The 24,567-nt window shown below is 47.7% G+C and overlaps 1 protein-coding gene and 1 long non-coding RNA gene across 4 annotated transcripts in view; one reads left to right on the top strand and one right to left on the bottom strand.

Moving 5' to 3' along the window:
* Positions 1-24,567, bottom strand: part of LOC137521860 (uncharacterized) — a 128,707-nt gene that overhangs the window by 35,785 nt on the left and 68,355 nt on the right. Inside the window, exons 3-4 of one of the 2 annotated variants that reach the window (XR_011022222.1) lie at positions 15,029-15,142; positions 1,920-2,063 (exon numbers count right to left, since the gene is read on the bottom strand). This is a non-coding gene — a long non-coding RNA (uncharacterized lncRNA). Of the gene's footprint in view, positions 1-1,919; positions 2,064-15,028; positions 15,143-24,567 lie in introns of those variants that run through there. The other variant, XR_011022221.1, reaches the window with a different exon arrangement.
* Positions 6,912-24,567, top strand: part of KIF17 (kinesin family member 17) — a 68,643-nt gene continuing 50,987 nt past the window's right edge. Inside the window, exons 1-4 of one of the 2 annotated variants that reach the window (XM_068241680.1) lie at positions 6,912-7,012; positions 17,679-17,980; positions 23,257-23,403; positions 23,487-23,588. In XM_068241680.1, coding sequence (XP_068097781.1) covers positions 17,750-17,980; positions 23,257-23,403; positions 23,487-23,588 — 480 coding nt within the window. In that variant the 5' untranslated portion in view covers positions 6,912-7,012; positions 17,679-17,749. Of the gene's footprint in view, positions 7,121-17,678; positions 17,981-23,256; positions 23,404-23,486; positions 23,589-24,567 lie in introns of both variants that reach the window. The other variant, XM_068241679.1, reaches the window with a different exon arrangement.

Raw genomic sequence — 24,567 nt, 5'->3', positions numbered from 1 at the left:
TTTTTCAATGCATCCTTCACTATTTACAAGCTTATAATTTTAAAAAATATAATAAGATACTCTCTTGACATGTATATTTAAAACTTCAGACCCTTAGGTAACTATTTATGTTTGTTTTTTTTATTATAATTTTTTTTTTTATTAAAAAATGTATTTGGGTAATTTTTGGTGTGGGAGGGAAACAGATAATTTTAAATGTAAAATAATGTAATGTAATGTAAAAAATTTATGTGGGTGTAGTTTACTATTTGGCCACAAGATGGCTACAGTCAAAAAAGTCCTGGAAGCGTACAATCACGCTTCCAGGAACTACAAGGAGGCTGGGACACTTTTTTTTGCAGAGATACCGCAGTCTCTGATTAGAGACTGTCGGTTTTTCTGCGGGGGATCTAGATCGGTGAATGGGAATTATATTCCCATTCACCCACCTATATCCCATTCACTAACGACAGGCAGTGGGAGCGCGTGCGAGAGCGCACGCGATCGCACGCCTCAGCCAGCGGCACAAGTACAGTCTATCTGGACGGATATAGCCGTCCAGATAGACTTAAGTGGTTAAGTTTGACTTCCAGTATATTTGCTGCATGCTTGTTTCAGGTGAAAGATCAGCAGGGCTGCCAGGCCACTGGCTGCCCCCCAAGTGTAAATGTTGTGTGCAACAGATCAGATTTGAGATCTGTCAGATGAGAGATCTGCCTCTTAGTTGATCTGCCCATGCATCACTAGATGTATGGGCACCTTTAAAAAAATGTTGTCACTTGAGGTTTTCATTGAATCAGCAGTCAAATTGGACAGTCAGTTGCAAATAATTCCATCTTTACTGTTAACAAACACTACAGAACTTAGGGCTGGAACCCACTAGAGCAGGCATGGGCAAACTCGGCCCTCCAGCTGTTAGGGAACTACAAGTCCCACAATGCATTTGCCTTTATGAGTCATGACTGTGGCTGTCAGACTCCTGCAATGCATTGTGGGACTTGTAGTTCCTTAACAGCTGGAGGGCCAAGTTTGCCCATGCCTGCACTAGAGTGATTTTTTGAGCGTTTAGGGAGCGATTCAAAATGCTAGCGATTTCCCTAAACGCTCAGCTAATGTTAATGGATGGGCCAAATTCCACTGGAGCAATTGCGATTAGCAAAATCGCAAACGCCGGACATGCAGCATTTTGGTGGCGTCAGAGTTTCTGCAATGCAAAGTATATAAACACCGGCGTAATCGCTCATTACAACCTACACAGAGCGATTTGCTAGCGCTTTTAAATTACTGTACACTATAAAAAAAAACTAAAATTAATTGGAAGGACCAATCAGAATTAAAATCGCTAATCGCTACACAATCGCTGGCAAAAAGCTGACACTTTTTAAAATCGCTACCAAAATCAACTGAAAATGCTCATGATATCGCTTACAAAACACACCTGAGTGACAAAACACTACCTGAGGTGACATGTGACATGATGAGATAGACATGTATGTACAGTGCCTAGCACACAAATAACTATGCTGTCCTTTTTTTCTTTATCTGCCTGAAAGAGTTAAATATCCGGTATGGAAGTGGCTGACTCAGTCCTGACTCAGACAGGAAGTGACTACAGTGTGACCTTCACTGATAAGAAATTCCAACTATAAAACACTTTCCTATCAGAAAATGGCTTCTGCGAGTAGGAAAGAGATAAAAGGGGTCAATAGTTCATAGATTTTAGCTCTGACATACTTCAATGAATGTGTCATTGAGCAAAAACAATAACACAGTTAAAACTTAAAAAGTAGATTTAAAAATAAAATAAAACCGTGGAATATCTTAAAAGGTCATTTTTAGGAGAAGGAAGATAGATACAATCGTTTATTTCATTAGTTTATTTTCGCCTCGGGTGTCCTTTAAAACCGCTAGCGATTGCCATAGCGATTTGTAGTGGGTTCCAGGCCAAACAGTTGATGAAAAACAGTGGAGAGCCTGTAGGTTTGAAGGAGGCAGTGTATGTCCAGAGAATGTATCGCCCGCATAATATCATCAAATACATCATACGTGGGTCCATTTGCAATTTATTATTCTCCTACTTTTCCCTGTAAAGTTAAGTAACAAAAATGCATTTTACAATGAAAAAGAGAGTGTCTGTTATCCTTTCACAGAGAATCTGTTCCCTTCATGCCTCACTAGTGGAGCGAATAATCTGATTAGCAAAACAACCTATAAAGGCCTTGATGGGCATTGTGGGAAAAACATCTACCTAAACAAAGGTTACAGGCAGGGGTGGAAAAGTTTTCAAAGAGGAACTGAAGAAACATAATGTAAAGAATAAAATTGCATATTTTTATTTTTTTTTACATTATTCATTTAACACCCTGATTAACATTCTTAAAGGGGAACTGAAGAGAGAGTGATATGGTGGCTGCCATATTTATCTCCTTTTAAATATTACCAGTTGCCCGGCTGTCCTGCTGATCTATTTGGCTACAATGGTGTCTGAATCACACCAGAAACAAGCATGAAGATAATCTTGTTAGATCTGACAATAATGTCAGAAACACCTGATCTGCTACATGCTTGTTCAGGGTCTATGGATAAAAGTGTTAGAGGCAAAGGATGAGCAGGATAGCCAGGCAACTGGAATTGTTTAAAAGTAAATAAATATGGCTGCCTCCACATCTCTCTCACTTCAGTTGCCCTTTAAATTTATCACAGTTGGTGACATATATTGTTCCATCAGGTGCATCACTGCGGAATGTTTTTACGTTTTTGTTCCACAGCCAGTAAAAAATATACCTGATGTCCCAGAAAGCTCTGGTAGGAGAATTCTGCATAACTAAACAGCCTAGGCTGTGACATCACTGGAAGGGTGGGGCTACATACCAATATACAGCAATATATAGCTGTAGGAAGTGTTACTGATGCTAAAAATTACTGTAAAACTGGATATCATTAATAATTTACTGCATTCTACTACAGTATGTGTCACTATGGTGCCTCTTTGAAAGCTGTACATTTGGGGTATGCCTTATTTGGCTAAAAAACAAAAACAATTTTTTTGTAACATATGCAAACTCTATTGGGCTGAATGACCTTACATTTCTTGTAAATGAATTTCAGTGAGACCACCCCATTCTCTGCCCAATTCTGAAGTGTGTTCCCTACAATATATGTATAGAAATAAATCAAATTCAACAAAAAAAGTAGGACCTATTGTGATAGTTGCGGATGGTATTGGCCTTTAGCATACCACCTGGAAAAACCTGACCAACCTTAAAGAGGAACTCCAGTGAAAATAATGTAATAAAAAAGTGCTTCATTTTTACAATAATTATGTATAAATGATTTAGTCAGTGTTTGCCCATTCTTAAATCCCTGATTTACATTCTAATATTTATCACATTGTGACATTTTTACTGCCGGCAGGTGATGTACCTGCTGTTTGCTTTTTGGCAGTTGGAGACAGCTGTAAACAGCTATTTCCCTCAATGCAACAAGGTTCACAGACAGGAAACTGCCAGGAATACCATGGTCCTCAGAGTTTCTTGTGGGAGGGGTTTCACCACAATATCAGCCATACAGAGCCCCCTGATGATTCGTTTGTGAAAAGGAATAGAATTATCATGTAAAAGGGGGTATCTGCTACTGACTGGGATGAAGTTGAATTCTTGATCACGGTTTCTCTTTAAAGCGGATCCGAGATGAAAAACTAACTATAACAAGTAACTTGTCTATAAATCTTATCTAAAGTTTAGATAGTTTACACAGCAAATCTAGCTGCAAACAGCTTTAATAGAATATGATTATTTCTTCCTGTGATACAATGACAGCAGACATGTTGTTTGTAAACATTACACAGAGGCAGGTTTATCTGCATCTTGAGCAAAAAAAACTAATCCCCCCTCCTCCTCCCTCCTCCCCTCTGCCTCTGAAATCTCTGGCTAGTAACACCTCCCCCTCCTCCTGCCCAGACTGAGCTCCCATGAGCCCTTGCTACTGTCTGAAAGTGCCTTGGCTCTCTGAAAACCTATGGGCGTGGCTTGTTTCGTTTATAGGGAATTAAAGCATTAAAACAAAAACAAAAAAGTATTTGGCTTGAGGAATGCCCTATAAACAATAGGAAAGGAACACAATTATGCAATGAGTAAAAGTTCATCTCGCATCCACTTTAAGGGCGATACAGGCAGGTATCCAGGGCTTGGTGAGTGCCCTACCCTGACCTTGTCCTCCACCTCTACCCACCAACTATCCAGGTGACAAGCCACGGATGCCAAAGCTGCTATCTTCAATTACTGCCCCAATTTAGCAGTCTCTGACACCAAGCATGGCGATGCCAAGTTCCGATCGTGACCACATCATGCACGGGGTGCACCAATATCGCTTTCTGAGAGCAGTTTTGTCAATATATAGTAGTGGCAACAAGAGGGCAGATTTGAGTACCTCTTTATCCCAATCTAAATGCATTCAGGCAATATGGCTATTTTACTTTCAAGAAAAAGGTTCCAGGCACCAGATAAAGTTCAAAGGTTTTCACCGCTTTATTTTTTCCCCATAATGGACAGACACATGCAGGTGCATAGGCGGCCAAACCAGTGGTCTCTGAGGAAGCGAACAAGACACGTGAAACGGCTGTCAGGCTGTCATACACCTGAATGTGTCCATCTATTATGGGGAAAAAATAAAGCGGTGAAAACCTTTGAACCTAATCTGTTGCCTGGAACCTTTTCCTTGAAAGTAATCGATTGAACGCTAAACCAGGAGGCAAAGAAAGGCCGGTTCACATTAGTGCTAAAAAAAACGGACCGTTCGGAACAGATGCAGATGGATCCAATGTTAACCTATGGATCCATTCACATCTGTCCGTTCCAACTTCTGCTGAAGTTTCCTTCTGCAGCAATTTTCCCAGACCGCTGACCCCAGCGGAACGAAAACGGAAGCTGAAGTACTGCAGTGGGGGCAATGAGAAAACAGAACAATTCTTCACACTAGAAACAGACTGTTCTTTCCAGCAGAATTCACTTTGCTGATGGGGGTCTAGGGGGGATGTGGGGAAACAGAACGGAAGCAGCTGAAGGCAAACAAAGTTTTAATGGCTCAGTTTGCCACTTAATGCGTAAAGTGTGAACCTGGCCTCAGTCACCTGACCCCCAGAGGCAGCCAGCTTGCTTCTAGTGCCGATCTCCTTTCCTTTCTATGCAAAATATGGCTATTTTGGTTGCAGTTGTGCTTATTGGACAAAGTACAGCTAATTACAGAAATGGCCTGTGGAGGGAGAGATTGGAGCTCTCTCTGTTAATATGCCACTCTAACATTGAATTCTGCCCTTGTACATTCCAAGAACCTGGACCCTCCTCCACAGGAAGGACGATCAGCATAAATGGGAGCACCGAAAAACACTATATATACCTGACTGTGACCAGGGACAGATTTATGTAAAACGAGGCTCGAGGCAAAAGATAAAGGCGAGGACTTACTAAAGAGGGACTGTAGCGAAAATATGATAATTCATAAAATGTATTTTTTATTTGCACTATTCACTCCTAAATTATTTAGTCAGTGTTTGCCCACTGTAAAATCTTTCCGCACCCAAATTAGCATTTTGCAATGTATCACAGGTAGCAACAACTTTAGTCCTGTCAGGTGAGCTCTGTGGAATGTTTGTTTACTGAGAGTTCTAAACCAGTAGAAAATATACCTGGGGTATATAACATGTTGCCAGATCGTAATTTAGATGGTTTTCTAGCAGAAATATACCGACATTGCCAATGGGTCAGGCCGGTTCTTTGCTGGTTGATGGTGACGGGGTGCCATGGTATCTGTGCAGGGGAGACTAGAGCCAGTGACGTGTCCCCCCTGCTAAAGCTGCTTTCCTCGGGGCCCCATGCAGAGTATTAGCGCAGCAAAGCGCTCTGACACCTCTCCAGCCAACACTCCTTCCTCTGTGCTGCTGTCATCTCCCGGTGTCCATAGCTGGCCCATGAACCATTATACATGCCATTGGGTCACTGTGGGCACCGGGAGATGACAGCAGCACAGAGGAAGGAGTACGCCAGTTGGAGAGGTGAGTATTATTAGAGCACTCTGTTGCACTAAAACTCTGCATGTGATCTGGGGGAGTGCAGCGTTAGCAAGGTGAGGAGGGGGGGGGGCACCAAGAGGACTGTCCACCAGGCAACCCAGGCAGGTGCCTGGGGCCTAGTGGATGTCAAGGGGCCCACCTTCTCTTACCCCTCTCCGCTTCAGCTTACCAACCGAAACACAGAGGGGTGCTAAATCTACTACCTTGCCTTACATCTTAAAGTCAATGTCAACTGAAATTAAAATAAAAAAAGATACTTACCTATAGAGAGGGAAGGCTCTGGGTCCTATAGAGCCTTCCCGTTCCTCTCACAGAAGTCTTCGGGAGCCTGAGTGCTGACGAAAACAGGCGTCACTGTATTGCGCATGCGTGAGCGTTATACAGACACCTAAGGGAGTGGTGGTATTTGTTTTTCAATAGATTTCATGCTGAAATCTATTAAAAATCGACGTAGTGTGTGGCAGCGAAAGATCCATCTCTGATCAGACACATCGGGAGAAAGTCTGTCAATGTATGGCAGGCTTTTTACACAAATAAATGAAGGACCCATAACTGAAAGATGTGACCTCTACAATCCTGAGTTGAGGTCCCCTGAAGTCCTGACACCATGGCATGGGCAATTCTCCATTTTACCCCTATGGAAGCTCCATAATAATGAAATACATATATGGACCTACTCTGCAGATGAAGATATTGGTCAGACAATTCGAGTAGATGGCCACACAAAGTTTCTCCACACCACAGGAGGGACGCAGCCTTGAGGTGGAGGGCAGCGAGGTCACGTGACTTTCTGCCCTGCACAGAATCAGCACGCCGCACAGCCAGTTCTTCCAGCCGATGACGTCACGGAGCGGCGGCCGTTGCTAGGTAACAGGGAACGCCGTGGAGGAGGGGGCACATCTGGGGGCGGCGCGGTGCGGGGGAGGCAGAAGAGAAACCGGCACATTGCGGGACCAGAGAGACACGGTAACACCGGAGCGGAGGGCAGGAGTTGTGCCGCCAGAGAAGCCAATCACTATGCAGGCTGCCGATGGAGAATGACTGGTGATACCGAGCTCTGACCCGGAGAAAGGGGTATGCAGGGGGTAGCCTGGCAATACTAGGGAGGGGGTAGCCTGGCACTGCTGGGGAGGGGAGCGGGGTGTATGCTGGGGGCAGCCTGGCACTGCTGGGGAGGGGGAGCAAGGTGTATGCTGGGAGCAGCCTGGCACTGCTGGGGAGGGGAGCAGGGTGTAAGCTGGGAGCAGCCTGGCACTGCTGGGGAGGGGAGCAGGGTGTATGCTGGGGGCAGCCTGGCAGTGCCAGGCTGCCCCCAGCATACACCCTGCTCCCCTCCCCAGCAGTGCCAGGCTGCTCCCAGCATACACCCTGCTCCCCCTCCCCAGCAGTGCCAGGCTGCCCCCAGCATACACCTTGCTCCCCCTCCCCAGCAGTGCTGCTGGGGAGGGGGAGCAAGGTGTATGCTGGGGGCAGCCTGGCACTGCTGGGGAGGGGGAGCAGGGTGTATGCTGGGAGCAGCCTGGCACTGCTGGGGAGGGGAGCAGGGTGTATGCTGGGGGCAGCCTGGCACTGCTGGGGATGTGGAGCAGAGTGTATGCTGGGGCAGCCTGGCACTACTGGAGATGTGGAGCAGGGTGTAAGCTGGGGGCAGCCTGGCACTACTGGGGAGGAGGAACAGTAGGTATGATGGGGGCAGTCTGGCACTACTGGAGAGCAAGGTGCATTTTGGGGACAACCTGGTACGGCTTGGGAGGGGGAGCAGGATGTATGCTGGGGCAGCCTGGCACTACTGGGGATGTGGAGCAGAGTGTATGCTGGGGCAGCCTGGCACTACTGGAGAGCAGGATGCATGTTGGGGCAGTCTGGCACTGCTGGGGATGGGGAGCAGGGTGTATTGCTGAGGGATTGCTAGGCAGGGGGAGGAGGGTGAATGTTGGGGGCAGTCTGGCATTGCTAGGGAGGGGGAGCAGGATGTATGCTGGGAGCAGCCTGGCACTAGTGATGCTCGGATACCCCTTTTTATTAATCGAGTTAGGCCGAATTCGAATAGTAAATTATTCGAGTTAGGTCGAATATTCGAGTCGCATATTTTTTACTATTCGATTCGACCTCGGTATTCGAGCTCACTATTCGAGTCGGTATTCGAGCTCATTATTCGAGCTGACTATTCGAATTAGCCTTAAATAGCTTCCCAAACACTTGTTTTGGGGGTGAATGATGCAAGAAACATCCTTTTTTTCCAAGTAACAACAGCAAGTGATTATGTGGGGATGTTCCTTTAAAAAAAAAAAAAAAAAAAAAGTTTGAATGAGAAGGTGTGTCCAAAATTCTGTTCAATACTGTATATATTTCTACTTCTTCTTCTTCTTCTTCTTCTTCTTCTTCTTCTTCTTCTTCTTCTTCTTCTTCTATATCTTCTTCTTCTTCTTCTATATCTTCTTCTTATTATTATTTTTCTATATCTTCTTCTTCTTTTTCTATATCTTCTTCTTCTTCTTCATTATTTTTCTATATCTTCTTCTTCTTCTTCTATATCTTCTTCTTATTATTATTTTTCCATATCTTCTTCTTATTATTATTATTTTTCTATATCTTCTTCTTCTTTTTCTATATCTTCTTCTTCTTTTTCTATATCTTCTTCTTCTATATCTTCTTCTTCTCCTTCTTTTTCTTCTTCACTTCTTTCTCTTCTATATCTTTTTTTTTTTCTAAAGAAATGCAGCTATTTTTGAGCGTAATAAATAGCTGGTGGCGCATGGTGGAAGTGCCATTGTATGTGCTCCCTGGCAGTGGAAACACACAGACAGCAGGAGGTAAATTCAGCAGCAGGAGGAGGAGGAGGATGAGTGTGTGGCAGCAGGCAGTCAATGAGGCAGGCAGCGAGACATAATAGGCTGTGGTACCTAGCGGTGGTACCAGGCCGTAAATACACAGCATGAGGTTCCAGACAGCGGTCGTGAAGCCCACATCGTGTCCAATACACAACTGGGACAACACAGTTTTCAACCCGGACACCTCTAAAAATAATATCACAAAGTATTAAAAAGTATATATATATTTTTTTTTAAAGACATGCAGCTATTTTTGAGCGTAATAAATAGCTGGTGGCGCATGGTGGAAGCGCCATTGTATGTGCTCCCTGGCAGTGGAAACACACAGACAGCAGGAGGTAAATTCAGCAGCAGGAGGAGGAGGAGGGTGAGTGTGTGGCAGTGGCAGCAGGCAGTCAATGAGGCAGGCAGCGAGACATAATAGGCTGTGGTACCTAGTGGTGATACCAGGCCGTAAATACACAGCATGAGGTCCCAGGCAGCGGTCGTGCAGCCCACATCGTGTCCAATACACAACTGGGACAACACAGTTTTCAACCCGGGCACCTCAGAAAAATTAAACCTTTTTTTTTTATTTAATTTTTTTTTTTTACAGCAAATTACACTGATATAGCTATTGTTGGACGTAATAGCTGGTGGAAGAGTGGCAGCAGAAGGTAATTCTGCGTACCCTGGCAGTGGGAAACACAGACAGACAGCAGAAGGACAGTACACAGCAGCCCACTGTAGGTGTAAAATGTGTGGCTGCAGGCGACGTAATAGTCAAAGTGAACCAGGCTGGCTTAGTGAGCAGGAGCCAGGAGGTGGTAAAGGGTGGTAAGGCATATTAACGATGGTTCCGGCACCCACTTCATGTCCCCCTCTCGCCGACAACAGGGTCCAGGAACTCGCCTTCCACCCACGCCTGGTTCATCTTGAGAAACGTCAGTCTGTCCACAGACTTGTGGGACAGACATTAGCGTTTCTCGGTGACCACGCCACCAGCTGCACTGAAGCAGCGCTCAGACAGCACGCTGGAAGGGGGACAGGACAGCACTTCCAGGGCGTACTGCGCCAGCTCGCTCCAGATCTCCAGGCGCTTGACCCAATACTCCATGGGATCAACAGGGGCATCGCTGTCAAGCCCGCTGTAGGACCCCATGTAGTCAGCCACCATGCGGGTCAGGCGCTGGCTGTGACCAGAGGAGGATGCTGCTGCATGCACCTCCTCTCTAGTCACTGCTGGAGCCTCTACAGTCCTGTAGAGCTCGTTGCTGAGAGACAGCAGGTCTGTGGTGCGCTTGCTGTTGGATGCAGGCACCTGCTGCTGCCTCTGTGCTGGCTGGACAGGGGGGGTGGAAGGCTGGGGGAAGGCTTCCTCCAAGCGCTCAACAAGGGCCTGCTGCAAGCTCCTTATTTGTTGCGCTGGGTCTCCTCCTGCAGGAGGCAGGAACTGGCTCAACTTCCCCTTGAGGCGCGGGTCCAACATCATGCTGATCCAGATGTCCTCCCTCTGCTTCATCTGGATCACCCTGGGGTCCCTGCGCAGGCACGTCAGCATGTGCGCTGCCATTGGGAAGAGGCGGGCCACGTGTGCTGGCACATCGACGGCAGTGCTGTCCTCATCCTCCTCCTCTGCCGCCTCATCCTCTCTCCACCCCCGCACCAATTCAGCTGCACTGTGCTGATCCCCCTCATCAGCAGCAAGGTTAGGGACCTCCACCAAGTCCTCCTCCCCCTCAGAGGTGGACTGTGCAGCTGCATGCCGCTCCTGCTGGGCCAAGGCTGCCGCTCCCTGTTCCAGCAAAGCATCGAGGGCCCTGTCCAGCAGACAAACCAGGGGCACCCACTCGCACACCATAGCATGGTCCCAGCTCACCATGTTGGTGGCCTGCAGAAAGGGAGCCAGCACTAAGCACACCTGCTGCATGTGCCCCCAGTCGTCTTCGGGGACGATGGACGGGATGTTGCTGGTCTTGTCCCTTTTCTGAGCGGCGGACACAGTGGCCAGGGCAAGGTACTGGTTGACAGCGTGCTTCTGTTCAACCAGACGCTCCAACATCGCCAGGGTGGAGTTCCAGCGAGTCGGAACGTCAAGGATCAGCCGATGGCGTGGAAGCTCCAGCTCCTTTTGCACGTCTTCCAGGCTCGCAGAGGCTGCAGGCGAGCGCCGGAAGTGACGCACAACATTCCTTGCCGTTTCCAGCAGTTCGCCCATCCGCTGGTAGGTGCGCAAGAACTTCTGCACCACCAGGTTCAGCACGTGGGCAAGACAGGGGATGTGGGTCAGGTTTCCCCTGTCGATTGCGGCAACCAGATTGGCCCCATTGTCAGCCACCACCTCTCCGACTCTGAGGCCTCTGGGGGTCAGCCAACTCCTCTCCTGCTCCTGGAGTTTGGCCAACACATGGGTTGCCGTCAGTTTGGTCTTCCCAAGGCTGACCAACTGCAGCAGCGCTTAGCAGTGGCGTGGCTTCACGCTGCTGCTGAGGCGGGGGGTTTGGCCAGGTGTGCCGAAGGATGGCAGAGGATCGGAGGAACCTGCTGCAGTTCCCCTGACCCTGCGGGGTGGCACCACCCACTGTGTTGCTGCTGCTGCTGTGCCCGCTGCTGCTCTCCCATCCTCACCCCCTTCCACCAAGCTGACCCAGTGGACAGTGAAGGACAGGTAGCGGCCTGTCCCGAAGCGGCTGCTCCAGGAGTCCATGGTGATGTGGACCCTTTCACCAACCGCGTGCTCCAGCCCTCGCTCCACATTGGCCATCACAAAGCGGTGCAGTGCAGGCATGACCTAGCGGGCAAAGAAGTGTCTGCTGGGGAGCTGCCAGTCTGGGGCTGCACAAGCAAGCAGCGCACGCATGTCGCTCCCCTCCTGCACGAGCGTGTACGGCAGGAGTTGGGAGCACATGGCCCGTGCCAGCAAGCCGTTCAGCTGCCGCACGCGACGGCTGCTGGGAGGCAGAGCCCTAACCACCCCCTGGAAGGACTCGCTCAAAAGGCCCTGGCGTCACCTTTTGCTGGCACGGGAATCAGCGGACACAGCAGAGGAGGCCACTGAGGACTGGCTGCCAGAACAGGCCTCAGTGTCGGCGGCAGGAGTTGCAGAGGGGGGAGGAGCAGTGCGTTTCCGCACTCCTGCTGGAGGAGCAGGAGGGCGGGTGGCTGCTGTTGCTGCTGCTGAAGGCTGTGCAGTGGTGGGTGTGGTGCCACTGCCAGCGCCAGATGCCTTCAGCCTCTTGAACTCCTCATGCTGGTGGTAATGTTTAGCAGCAAGATGGTTCAGAAGAGAGCTGGTGCTGAACTTTAAGGGGTCTGCACCTCTGCTCAGCTTCCGCTGACAGTGGTTGCAAGTGGCGTACTTGCTGTCAACTGTGGGCATGGTGAAAAATTGCCAGATTGGTGACGTGAAATACCCCCTACGGACTGGAGCCGCTGCTGCCTGTCTCCCTGTGGTGGTTGGGGGGGGGGGGGGGGGCTTGAGTGCGGCTGGTGGTGGTACTGGCAGATGCTGCTGCTGAGACACCAGCAGGCTGTGGGACCTGCCTACTGCTGCCAATGCTTGCAATGATGCGCCTCCTTGCAAGGCCCACAAGCGCATCCTCCTCCTCCTCCTCAGAGCTGCTGCTGATGACCTCCCCAGGAGCTGGTGGCACCCAGTCTTTGTCCGTCACAGTGTCATCATCATCATCATCCTCCCCCTCCTGAAACATGTCCTGCTGGGATGATGACCCCCCAAACTCCTCTCCTGATGCCTGGATGGGCTGCTTGACTGTCGCCACAGTCTTGCTGTCCAATCCCTCCTCCCCCAAAGTGCCCATCAGCATCTCCTCCTCAAAATCGCCAACAACAGCAGACAATTCCCTCATGATGCCTGGGGTCAAAATACTGCTGAATGACAGGTCGCCAACTTGTGACGGTGAACTGGCCTCCTCCCCAGGCCCTGCTGGGCGGCTGCTGCGAACAGGGGTGGTGGTGGTGAGGGTGGAGGCCTCGGATGCAGAGCTAATGGCGGGCTGCTCATCCTCCGTCATCAGTTGCACCACAGTGGCTGCATCATTTTCCTCAATGGGACGTTTCCGACCCGGCCGGAGGAAAATAGGAGCAGGTACTACATGCTGCTGCTGCTGTGTCTCTGCAGCGTGAGTTGCAGATGGTCCTGCTGGGCGCCCAAGGCGTCCACGGCCAGTGGCTATAGGCGGAATGTTAGCCACTGACGCAGCTGCTGCTGCTGCAGAACTGTGCATGGTGGCGCGGCTTGCCACAATGCTGCTCCCTCTCCTCCTGATTCCCTTACTGCCCTTCCCCTTGCCCAAACCGTGCTGGCTGCCACTTCCAGACATCTTAGATGTTTTGGGCGTAAACAAAAAAGTTTTTTTAAAAGGGTGGGTGAAAAAGTGGGGTACTTTAATGGAGTGGGTTGGTGGGTGAGGTGACACTAATCACTAAGTGATTAGATTGCTAAGTGATTACTAGTACAGTACAAATACAAAATACAATAATCAGTAATCAGTGAGTGTGAACAGTGAACAGTGAGTGTGTCCCCTAGTACACTAGTACAACTAGAAAATACAATAATCAGTAGTAATCAGATGATTCAGTAGAAGGAAATAGAGTGTGTGTACTGTACACTACAGACAGTGCACGCACACACACACGCAGGAGCTATGAACAGTGACAGTGAGTGTCCCTTGTACAGTACAACTACAAAATACAATAATCAGTAGTAATTAAAGGACAACACAGGGTAGAATACACAACAGAAATAGATGAGAAATAAACAGAGTACAGTCAGGAGGACAGCTGCCCACACAGGCAAGGCCCTGAGGCCTAAAGCTGTGTAAGCTTGCCTGCAGCAGCAGCTGTCTCTATGTAACACACAAACTACTAACTAAAATACAATCTCTATCTAGCTAACAACAATATAGGTGTGTATAGCAGGTGTATGTGAGCAAAAACGCTAGGTGATTGACCACAATAGAGCACTTGCTAAGCCAAAGCACAAAGGAGCAGATCTCTCTCTGTACAAGTCTCAAGCAAGGACGGAAAAACCGAACATGGCGGCCGCTATTTATAGGGTAGGGGCTGGCCAGGGTCCCCCTCTGTGATTGGCTGCCGTCAGAGGGCCTGGGAGCCCTCTGATTGGCTCTAAGGACATCAATCTGGGCTATGACGCTATTCGAGCTCGGTATTCGAGCTCGAATACCGCTGTTTGCTCGAATAGCTCGAATAGTGAATGGGATATTCGAGTGAACTCGAATAGCCCATTCGAATTGCTGCAGCTATTCGAGCTCGAATACCGAATATTCAAGCTCTGCTGAGCATCCCTGCCAGGCACTACTGGGGAGGAGGAGCAAAGTGTAGGCTCGGGGCAGCCTGGCACTTAAAGGAAAGGGATACTGTAGGGGGGTCAGGGGAAAATGAGTTGAACTTACCCGGGGCTTCTAACATTCCCCCGCAGACATCCTGTGTTGGCGCAGCCACTCACCGATGCTCTGGCCCCGCCTCCGGTTCACTTCTGGAATTTCAGACTTTAAAGTCTGAAAACCACTGCGCCTGCGTTGCCGTGTCCTCGATCCCGCTGATGTCATCAAGAGCGCACAGCGCAGGCCCAGTATGGTCTGTGTCTGCGCAGTACACTCCTGGTGACATCAGCGGGAGCGAGAACACGGGCGTGCAGGCGCAGTGGTTTTCTGACTTTAAAGTCAGAAATTCCAGAAGTGAACTGGAGGCGGGGCCGGAGCATCGGTGAGTGGCTGCGCCAACACAGGATGTCTGCGAGGGACCATTAGAAGCCCCGGGTAAGTTCAGCTCATTTTCCCCTGACCCCCCTACAGTATCCCTTTAAGGGAGCAGAACAGAATCGTAACTTACACAGGGCAACCAAGGCAGTTGCCTAGAGCTTAGTGCTTATCCAGGGGCCTGGCTGCCAGTCTGTCTGGAGATGGGGACCTTGTGGCTGCACTATCTATACTGGGGACATCATGGTTGCACTATGTATCAGTGTACAATATGGCTGCGCTATGAATACAGGGGGCATTTTGGCTGTGCTATGTATAATGGGAGCACTCCTTCTCCCTACACCACTGAACAGTACTTGTTGCTTGGCTAGTGTGTCTATACAGCAGTCATTAAAGGCATCAGTTATAGAACGTGTGTACACGCTTTTACTCACGAAGTAGCACTTTAGTGTCCATCATTGTTATAATGAGAGGGATCCAAAATTCATTTTTGCCCAGAGCCCTCTATAGTGGGAGCCAAGCTGCTACTTTTCTTTGGACCCATTTGCCTAAAAGAGGAATGAAAGTAACCTAATGTAATAAAAGTAACTTAATTAATACAATTGCTTAATTTTTTCAATATTGATTTTTAAATTATTTAGTCATGGTTTTCCATTGTAAAATATTCCCTTGCCCTGATTTACATTCTGAAATTTATTACAGGACATCCAGCAATACAAATACAGACATACTGTAGTAGATGTGTGGTTTGAGAAATTATAAATACTCCCCTGCTTTGCTGCTGAGAGGGTTGAAACAAGCAGGGCTGTGGAGTCGGAGTCTGAGCAATATTGCTGGAGTCGGAGGTTTCATAAACTGAGGAGTCGGGAGTCGTAGTTGGTTGATTTTTGTGCCAAATCCACAGCCCTGGTAAGAATTAGACTGAGGAGTCGGAGCAGTTGTGGGTACCTGGAGTTGGAGTCAGTGGTTTCATAGACTGAGGAGTCGGAGTTGGATGATTTTTGTACCGACTCCACAGCTCTGGAAACAAGTCACCTTAGTATTTTGGGGTGGAAAGGGGAGCAAAAAGACTACTTAAAGAACAACTAGCAAAGAAACAGTTTTTCTGTAAACCCCACATACCAGGTTTCTCAGCACAGCTTGTGTGAAAAAAAATGTCTTTGTTTACCAGCTGTTTATAACAATTTTATGTCAGCATGAGAGGAGGTGGGGGGGGGGGGGGGCAGAGCTGAACTGTAACCTGGCTGTAAACTGTTCACTATACACTGCGAGGCCCTGGAGCACACAGACACAGCTGCAGCTGATGATTATTTACGCACATTTGAAGCTATGTTTCTGCTTTCTAGCATTCTGAACACATTTTACTCACAGTATAAGGTCACTTTCACAGTGCGACGTTAAAGTCGCACGTTAAAACAACATTTAACGCAGAATAACTCACTGCAATGAAAATTCAATGCCCTGTTCCCAGTGCACACTTTGCGTTGGTGTCTAACGCTGCATGTTAAGTGAAAGTACTGCATGCAGTGCGTTATACACGTTATTAGCTGCGTTAGACCGTTTGCACATGCTCAGTAATGACTTAGAAGCATACTTTTCATTGCCTGTATGCTCTACTGTATGCGACGATAACGGTGCATTAATTTGCGTTGCAACTTTAACGTCGCATTTCTTACTGTGAAAGAGGCCTTAGAGCCAGTGAAGATTGTCTCTGTATGCTGGATGTGCTGGACACAGTCTTCCATAATAATGCCCACAGTGAAAACTGTAAAACATGAAAAAAAAACCTTGTATTGCTATTTTCTAGTACAGTAGTTACTGGAGATATATGTGGCATTTAGAATTTTAGTTAACTTTGATAGTTGCCTTTTTAACGCATGCCTGTTAGGTCTGCTGCAGCCTGTTTTGGATACTTACCTTGGGAGGGGGAAGCCTCTGGATCGTGGAGAGGCTTACCCCATCCCCCTCGGCCACGGCGATCCAGCAACGAGACACCCGTAGCGCTGCCGCACTGTGCCTGAGCAGTAACACTGACCTGCTTGGGAAGCGGCACAAAGAAGCAGAGCCCAATTGGGTCCATGCTACTGTGCAGACGGTTTTTATACACTACAAATCACTGGGCCCCACAGCAAAATGCTTGTTCAGGGTCTATGGATCAAAAGGAACCTTAACTGAACCTGAAAAAAAAATTTCCACCAACCCCCTGCAGACGTCCTGTGCCATCACTCACCGATCATCCGGTCCCCCACTGTGGCTTAGTTTCATTTTCAGCGAATAATCAGTCGCCGAGCAGTGCGCCTATGACCGCGCGCGTCATCGATCGTGCTCCTGTTCCTGTGGCCGTCTTGCACCTGTGTAATATGCAAACTGTGCAGGCGCAAGATGGCCACAGGGACAGGAGCGCGATTGAGGACGCGCAAGACCAGAGCCGCGCAGGCACATCGCTGAAAACAAAACTGAGCCACGGAGGGGGACCGGATGATTGGTGCAGGCACAGGGCATCTGCAGGGGACTGGTGGAAGCCCCAGGTAAGTGAACCTTTTTTTTTTCAGGTTCAGTTAAGGTTCCCTTTAAAGTATTAGAGGCATTGGATCAGCAGAACTTGAGACAAACATAGCAAATACTTACCTTCCAGCCCACTGTGGCTCCCTCACCATCCTCCAGGTCCTCTCGGTTGTGCCATTGTAGTGAACTACTGCGCATGCGCGGCCCAGGCCGTGCACACCTCCAAACCCCACTCATGTAGCCAGGAGTGGTCTGCGCATGTGAATTTCATTAAGACAGTAATTGCGCTTGCAAAGAATACTCCTGGCAACGGGAGTAGAATCGGAGGGTGTGCATGGTCAGCATCACGCATGCGCAGTGGCCCACAACCCGGCTGGATTGCAGACTTGGGGGCAGAATGGAGGAAGCCAAGAGGATGCAGAGTTAGCCAATGTACTACAGGATGCTGGAGGAAGCCCCAGGTAAGTATAAGTCCTTTTGCTGTGATTGTCTCAGGTTTACTATAAGAAGCGCTCAATAGAATTTTAGACAAGTTTGTATGTAAATTTTGGCTGATTCATTACTGTGTTTTCATTATAGAAATCCCGCCTCTAGCCGCATGATGGACGTTGCACTTTAGGCTTCCTGGTGACCGATATAGATCTGGAAACATGGCCTCGGAGAGTGTGAAGGTGGTGGTGCGATGTCGGCCCATGAACGACAGAGAGAAGGACATGAAATGCCAGGCGGTGGTCACCATGTACAGCAGCCGGGGTCAGTGCTTCATCAGGAAACCGGAAGGAGGAGAAGAGACCCCTAAACAGTTCACTTTCGATGGAGCCTACTATACGGACCACTGCACGGAGCAGATCTACAATGAAATCGCCTACCCCCTGGTGGAGGTGAGCGGAATCCCAAATCACCATTCCTACGCATTGCTGTTAAAGTCTGAAGGGAAGGATAAAAAAAAACAGATACTTACCTATGGAGAGTAAAGGCTCTGGGTCCTGTAGGTCCCCGCGTTCCCCTGCAGGCTCCCTGTTTAGCAGTCTACAACCGTTTGGTTGTAGACTGCTCTTTTCCGCTGAGCTTCGGAAGCACTCGGTCTCCCGAAAATGGGCTGCTCCATACTGCGCAAGCGCAAATGCCCTCACTCGCGCGTGCGCAGTACAGGGTCCCCAGTCTTCAGGAGCCCGAGTGCTTAGGAATTCTCCCGCGGCAGGAGATTCAAACGGGGGAGCCTGCGGGGGAACGAGGACACCGTGAGGAGAACGGAAAGGCTCTATAGAACCCAGAACCTCCCCTCTCCTTAGGTAACTTTTTTTTTCACTTCAGACATACTTTAAGGTTCCCATACATCTACCCATTTTGCCGCCCGATCTACCATCTGATTCGATAATTTTTTTTCGATAATTCAGGATGAAATTGGTTGAATGCGTTGATCAGACATGCTGGAAAGATCTCAGTCAAAAGTGCTGGATCTGGTGCGTGGCGGTAAAGGCGTTCGATATCTCGACATCCGATGAACGCGATGGACCGCAGAGGCGGTGTTGCTAGGCCGATTCTTGATGGATTACATGCTGAAATTGATCATGAATCGGCCTGCGGTGTATGGGCAGGCAACAGAACTCTCTCTGATCAGATTCAATAAGTGTGGTTTGCCTTAAAGCGGGATTGTTACAATAAAAATCAAATTTCAACAGCAACTGCTCTGAGTGTATTAAGTGATAAAGATGCTAATCCTGCATTCAAAACTTTTTCTGCTGTTATGATTTGGAGTTATCACATACTTAAGGAGCACTGGCCCTTTAATAGTCAGTGCCAAACAGTTGCATGCTGGGGATTATTTTTATCCATAGTATATTCCTCCTCTTCCATGTATTTCCGTGCCTAGCTGCTTATCTGCCTATCTGAAACATGATCCCCTGCTCACTTGTGTTTACAAGCAAGGCTGAGGTGACTCAGCAATTGGAGGAGAAAAGAAAAAAAAAGAAAAGGGCAGAAATGACACCAGAATTTAGCCTAAACTGTGGGCAAAAAACATGGTTCTGACCAGGAACAGAATTCTCTTCATTTATTATATAGAATTCACTGAAATTAAAACGTGGACAGTACAATACATGTGTTATGTAAGTAGATCAAGTATTTATCTTCTTATATATATATATGTTTTTTTCCCTGGCATAGTATGGCTAATCCTACTGTTTTAAAACAGAAATAATTTGCGATAATTCAGCTTTAAAGAGAACCCGAGGTGTGTTTAAAGAATGTTATCTGCATACAGAGGCTGGATCTGCCTATACAGCCCAGCCTCTGTTGCTATCCCAAACCCCCCTAAGGTCCCCCTGCACTCTGCAATCCCTCATAAATCACAGCCGTGCTGTAAGGCTGTGTTTACATCTGTAGTGTCAGTCTCAGCTGCTCCGCCGCCTCCTGCATAGCTCCGGTCCCTGCCCCCGTCCCTTCCCTCCAATCAGCAGGGAGGGAAGGGATGCAGGCGGGGACCGGAGTTCTGCAGGAGGCGGGGAGAGCAGCAGACTGACACTATAGAGATAAACACAGCCAGCTCTGACAAGCTGTTTGTCAGCAGCGTGGCTGTGATTTATGAGGGATTGCAGAGTGCAGGGGGATCTTAAGGGGGTTTGGGATAGCAACAGAGGCTGGGCTGTATAGGCAGATCCATCCTCTGTATGCAGATAATATTCTTCAAACCCACCTCGGGTTCTCTTTAAGGCCTGGTGCACACCAGAGGAGTTTTTCTGAGAGTTTTGAGTTTTTAAATCTGCTGCTAATGTTATCCTATGTGTCTGTGCACACTGGAGCAATGAGGTTTTGTAAAAAAAACCATAGCATTACATTGGGAAGAGCTTTTGAAACCTCTAAAAGCTCTTCCTAATGTAATGCTATGGGTTTTTTTTTACAAAACCTCATTGCTCCAGTGTGCACAGACACATAGGATAACATTAGCAGCAGATTTAAAAACTCAAAACGCTCAGAAAAACTCCTCTGGTGTGCACCAGGCCTAAGTGAACATCTGCGGTTACCCACAATGCACCACTACTGAATATGCAAATTATCTCTTTATGCCCCTGAAACCAGGCTTACATCCAGAACCTATAGCAACATGCAGACAGCCTGTTTCAGACTTTTGGTCCTCCTCAGTGCATGGCAGGGATTGATGTGGCTCTATGGGATAGGGATTTTTAGTAGGAGGGCGTTTAGGGCTGGTTCACATGGACGTTTTACCAAGCTTTTGCTCGGCGCTGCGTTTAAAACGCTAGCTTTTGAAGGCTTTTGGGAAGCCTTCAAGGCTAGCGGTTAGGGTCATGTTGAGACGAGATGAAACACTGGGATCTACCGCCAGGCTTTCATGAAAGCCTGCAAAAGCCGGTTCGGAACGCTCCCATTCACTTGAATGGGGCGGCGGTCGATCCCGAAAAAACGTTATGGCCAAAATGTTGCATTAAACACCAGCAAACAGTCCGTCTGAACCAGCCACAGTCCCCAATACCTTCCTTGTGGTTTTGGGTCATCCAGAGCTGCTTGGTTACTGTGCAGATTCGATAAGAGAGAGATCCTACTCTTGGTCTATCTGCCTATACATCTCCAGATGCGATGCAGAAACTTGTAATATGTTGGTGGTGGCGGTGTGCATGCTCAGAACGATGCAAATACGACGGGGAAGCCGAGAATCCCAGTGACGTACTTCCTGTCCAGCGAGAATTACGTTGCTGGACAAGGGACGGCGAAAGGGCGTGCGGTGCTATACATATGACCCTGCATATGACTCTGTTGGTGCACTCTGCCGCAGGGTCGTATGAAGTAGTTTTTGACATTGCGATCCGAGGAGGTCGGCTTAAGGGTAATAAGACGTTTTCACCCTCTAAAGACACAAACTTAGGCCCAGTGCACACTGAGCGGTTTTAGCAGCGATCCGCCAGCCGCATCCGCCAGTGAAAACGCTTGGCTAATGTATTTCAATGGGATGGTGCACACCAGCGGTTTGAGTTTTTTTCCAAACCACAAACGTGCCTCCTGCTGCACGTTTGCGGTTTTCAGAAGCGTTTCTGCCTCAATGTAAAGTATAGGAAAAACGCAAACCGCTGTGGAAAACGCTACATTAGAGTGGTTTTCCAGGCGTTTTTGTTACAGAAGCTGTTTAGTAACAGCTTTTACTTTAACAGTATTTGTAATCTGCTACACAAAAAACGCTCCCAAAAATGCTAGGCATGTTTAGAAAACGTCTCTAAACATGCCTAGAATCGCTCTGAAATCAGCTCCAAAAACCGCTAGCATTTTCACGATCTGCTAGCAGTTTTGGTGTGCACTGGCCTTACTGTGAGAAAGCAGCATTTCACCCATAATGTGGTGGAACGGGAGAGTTGAATCACCGACATGCAGCTGATAAATTTGCAGAAACTGCATTATGCTATCGTGTTAATATGGACCAAAATCTCTGAAGAATGCCATGAAGAATTAAAGGGGCACTATGGCGAAAAAATTGTAAAAATGTAAAATATGTGCAAACATAAATAAATGTACTTCTTATTTGTCTATGTTTGCACATATTTTAAATTTTACAATTTTTCGCCATAGTGCCCCTTTAAAGAGAACCTGAACTGAAAATAAAAACTCAAAATAAACATACACAGGTCATACTTACCTCTCATGTAGTCTGCTTATCAATCTCTTTCTCCTCTCCTGCGTCCCATTTGTCCACTGTGATCAATGGATTTCTCCGTCCTCCATTTTTTTGAAAATGGCCATCACCCCATAACAGCTTCCTGGTCAGCACACTGTTAAACTGCAATATCGCCCACTTGAGCCATAGGGAAACATGGGGATTGCCTTGCACATTCCGTTGTAACTGACAGCTGCTGATATATAACTGACAGCAACTGGTATATTTCAGTTCTGACAAAATATTGTCAGAATTGGAAGGGATCACTGTAAGAAGAAAATGGTGAGCTTCTGAGAGGAACTGATGGGGAGGTTAATATGTAATATTCATTTGCAGCTACTTTATGTGTTTATTTTAAATAATTTTACTCGCTTCAGGTTCCCTTTAAGGCATTTCTGAATGCGAAAAGGGTCAAACTCAGTGCTAATTAGATATACAGTAAATTACTTTTTACCTATGTGGAGGGGGGGAGGGGTAATATTGTATCGTGCCTAGGCCTGGGGACCCATCACATGACTCAGGCAGGGGTCACACTTGAGCAAATCCGTAGCATTTTTTCTGCATACAAAAAACGCATGTTGAATCGCATGAAAAAGATGCAACCTGCACTACTTTCCTTGTGCATTTTTACATTTAAATCAACAGCTACTGTAAAGAAAGCCTCAAGTTAGAACATTTTGTGCCGCAAAAAGCCTACGGGGATTCTTCTGTGATTCCAGTGGATGCAAGTGTGATCTCTCCCTCACGTATGATTTCTGGTTACTATAAATAACAGATACGGGCAGCATGGTGGCGTAGTGGTTAGCACTCTCGCCTTGCAGCGCTGGGCCCCCTGCTCGAACCTTACTCGGGGCACTATCTGCATGGGGTTTGTATGTTCTCCCCTGGGCTACGTAAGTTTCTTCCTGCATCCCAAAACCAGACAGGTAGGTAAATTGGCCCTAGACTACGATACATACATAGGCATAAGACTATGGTAGGGATTATTATTTAGTATTTATATATTGCCGATATCTTCTGCAGCGCTGTACAGAGTATATTGTCTTGTCACTAACTGTCCCTCAGAGGGGCTCACAATCTAGTCCCTACCGTAGTCCTATGTCTATGTATGTATTGTGTAGTGTATGTATCGTAGTCTAGGGCCAATTTAGGGGGAAGCGAATTAACTTATCTGTATGTTTTTGGGATGTGGAAGGAAACCAGAGTGCCCGAGGGAAACCCAAGCAGACACAGGGAGAACATACAAACTTCTTGCAGATATCGACCTAGCTGGCATTCGAACTGGGGATTCAGTGCTGCAAGGCGAGAGTGCTAACCACTAAGCCACTGCGCTGCCCATTAGATTGTGAGCTCCTCTGAGGGACAGGTAAGTGACAAGACAATATACTCTGTACAGCGCAGCAGAAAATGTCGGCGTTATATAAATACTAAATAGTAATAATAAATACTGTGTCACTCGGGCTGTAAGTGACCCTCTGCTGTGTGTCCTCTCCGCAGGGCGTGACAGAAGGCTACAATGGCACCATCTTTGCCTATGGACAGACGGGCAGCGGGAAGTCGTTCAGCATGCAGGGCGTCCCCGATCCGCCGTCCCAGCGGGGCATCATTCCCCGGGCGTTTGAGCACATCTTTGAGAGCATCCAGGTAGGTGTGTTGCCAGGCCGGCGGGCAGCTCTATGATTGGCCACACGTGATTCATGCGGTATCTCTTCTCCCCGGTGATGCAGTGTGCCGAGAACACCAAATTCCTGGTGCGAGCTTCCTATCTGGAGATCTACAACGAGGAAATACGGGATCTGCTGGGAGAAGACACCAAGCAGAAGCTGGAGGTAGGGAGAACGCTCACACACAGCAGATGCGGTGCTGCAATTCCCAGCTCTCCAATCCAAACGGCCAGCGAGGACACTGGATCAGGCCAAATCCAAGCTGCATGTCATTTGCATTAAAGTTGCATGCAAGACAGAAACATTAAAACGGACCGGAACTCAGTACTTCTTCTCTGCTCTAAAAGATAAGCAGCAGCATAATAACCTTTGTTAGGGCTGGAACCCACTAGAGTGATTTTCTGAGCGTTTAGGGAGCGATTCAAACCACTAGCAATTTCCCTAAACGCTCAGCTAATGTTAATGGATGGGCCAAATTCCACTGGAGCGATTGCGATTACCTAATCGCAAAACGCAGGACATGCAGCATTTTTAGCGTTAGCGTTTCTGCAATGTAAAGTATATAGGCGCTGGCCTATTCGCTCATCAAAACCTACACAGAGCGTTTTTGGTAGCGTTTTGAAGTTACTGCACACTGTAAATAAATTAAAATTAATTGAAAGGACCAATCAGAATTAAAAACGCTAATCGCTACACAATCGCTGGCAAAAACCGTACACTTTTTAAAATCGCTACCAAAACGCTCATGAAATCGCTTACCAAATGCTCATACAAAACGCTAGCGATTGCGATTAGCGATAGCAATTTGTAGTGGGTTCCAGGCCTTACAGACGATACAAATCCTGCTACAAATCTGCAGTGTGTCTACTTCCTGTTTTCATGGAAGCAGGTATAGGGTTAACATCCTGTGTTTAAAAATGTGCTGCTCTGCTGAGGCAGGCAGCTGACACATCTGAGAGATCAAATTCCAGTTGTGATTAGTCACAGATGAGGGGGAATTAGGCTAAACCCTCAAATGACATACAGGGTGTATTTCTCTCTGTTTTCCATCTGTCCTGTGCAAGAGCTCTGGTCCACATTAACATTTTGAAGTGGCCATACACATATCCATCGGCTACCAGAACGACCATCAGATACATGTCTC

This window comes from Hyperolius riggenbachi, chromosome 6, assembly GCF_040937935.1.
Source record: "Hyperolius riggenbachi isolate aHypRig1 chromosome 6, aHypRig1.pri, whole genome shotgun sequence".
Taxonomy (NCBI): Eukaryota; Metazoa; Chordata; class Amphibia; order Anura; family Hyperoliidae; genus Hyperolius; species Hyperolius riggenbachi.
Note: the sequence above shows the minus strand (reverse complement) of the source record. Positions and strands in the feature narration are given on the sequence as shown.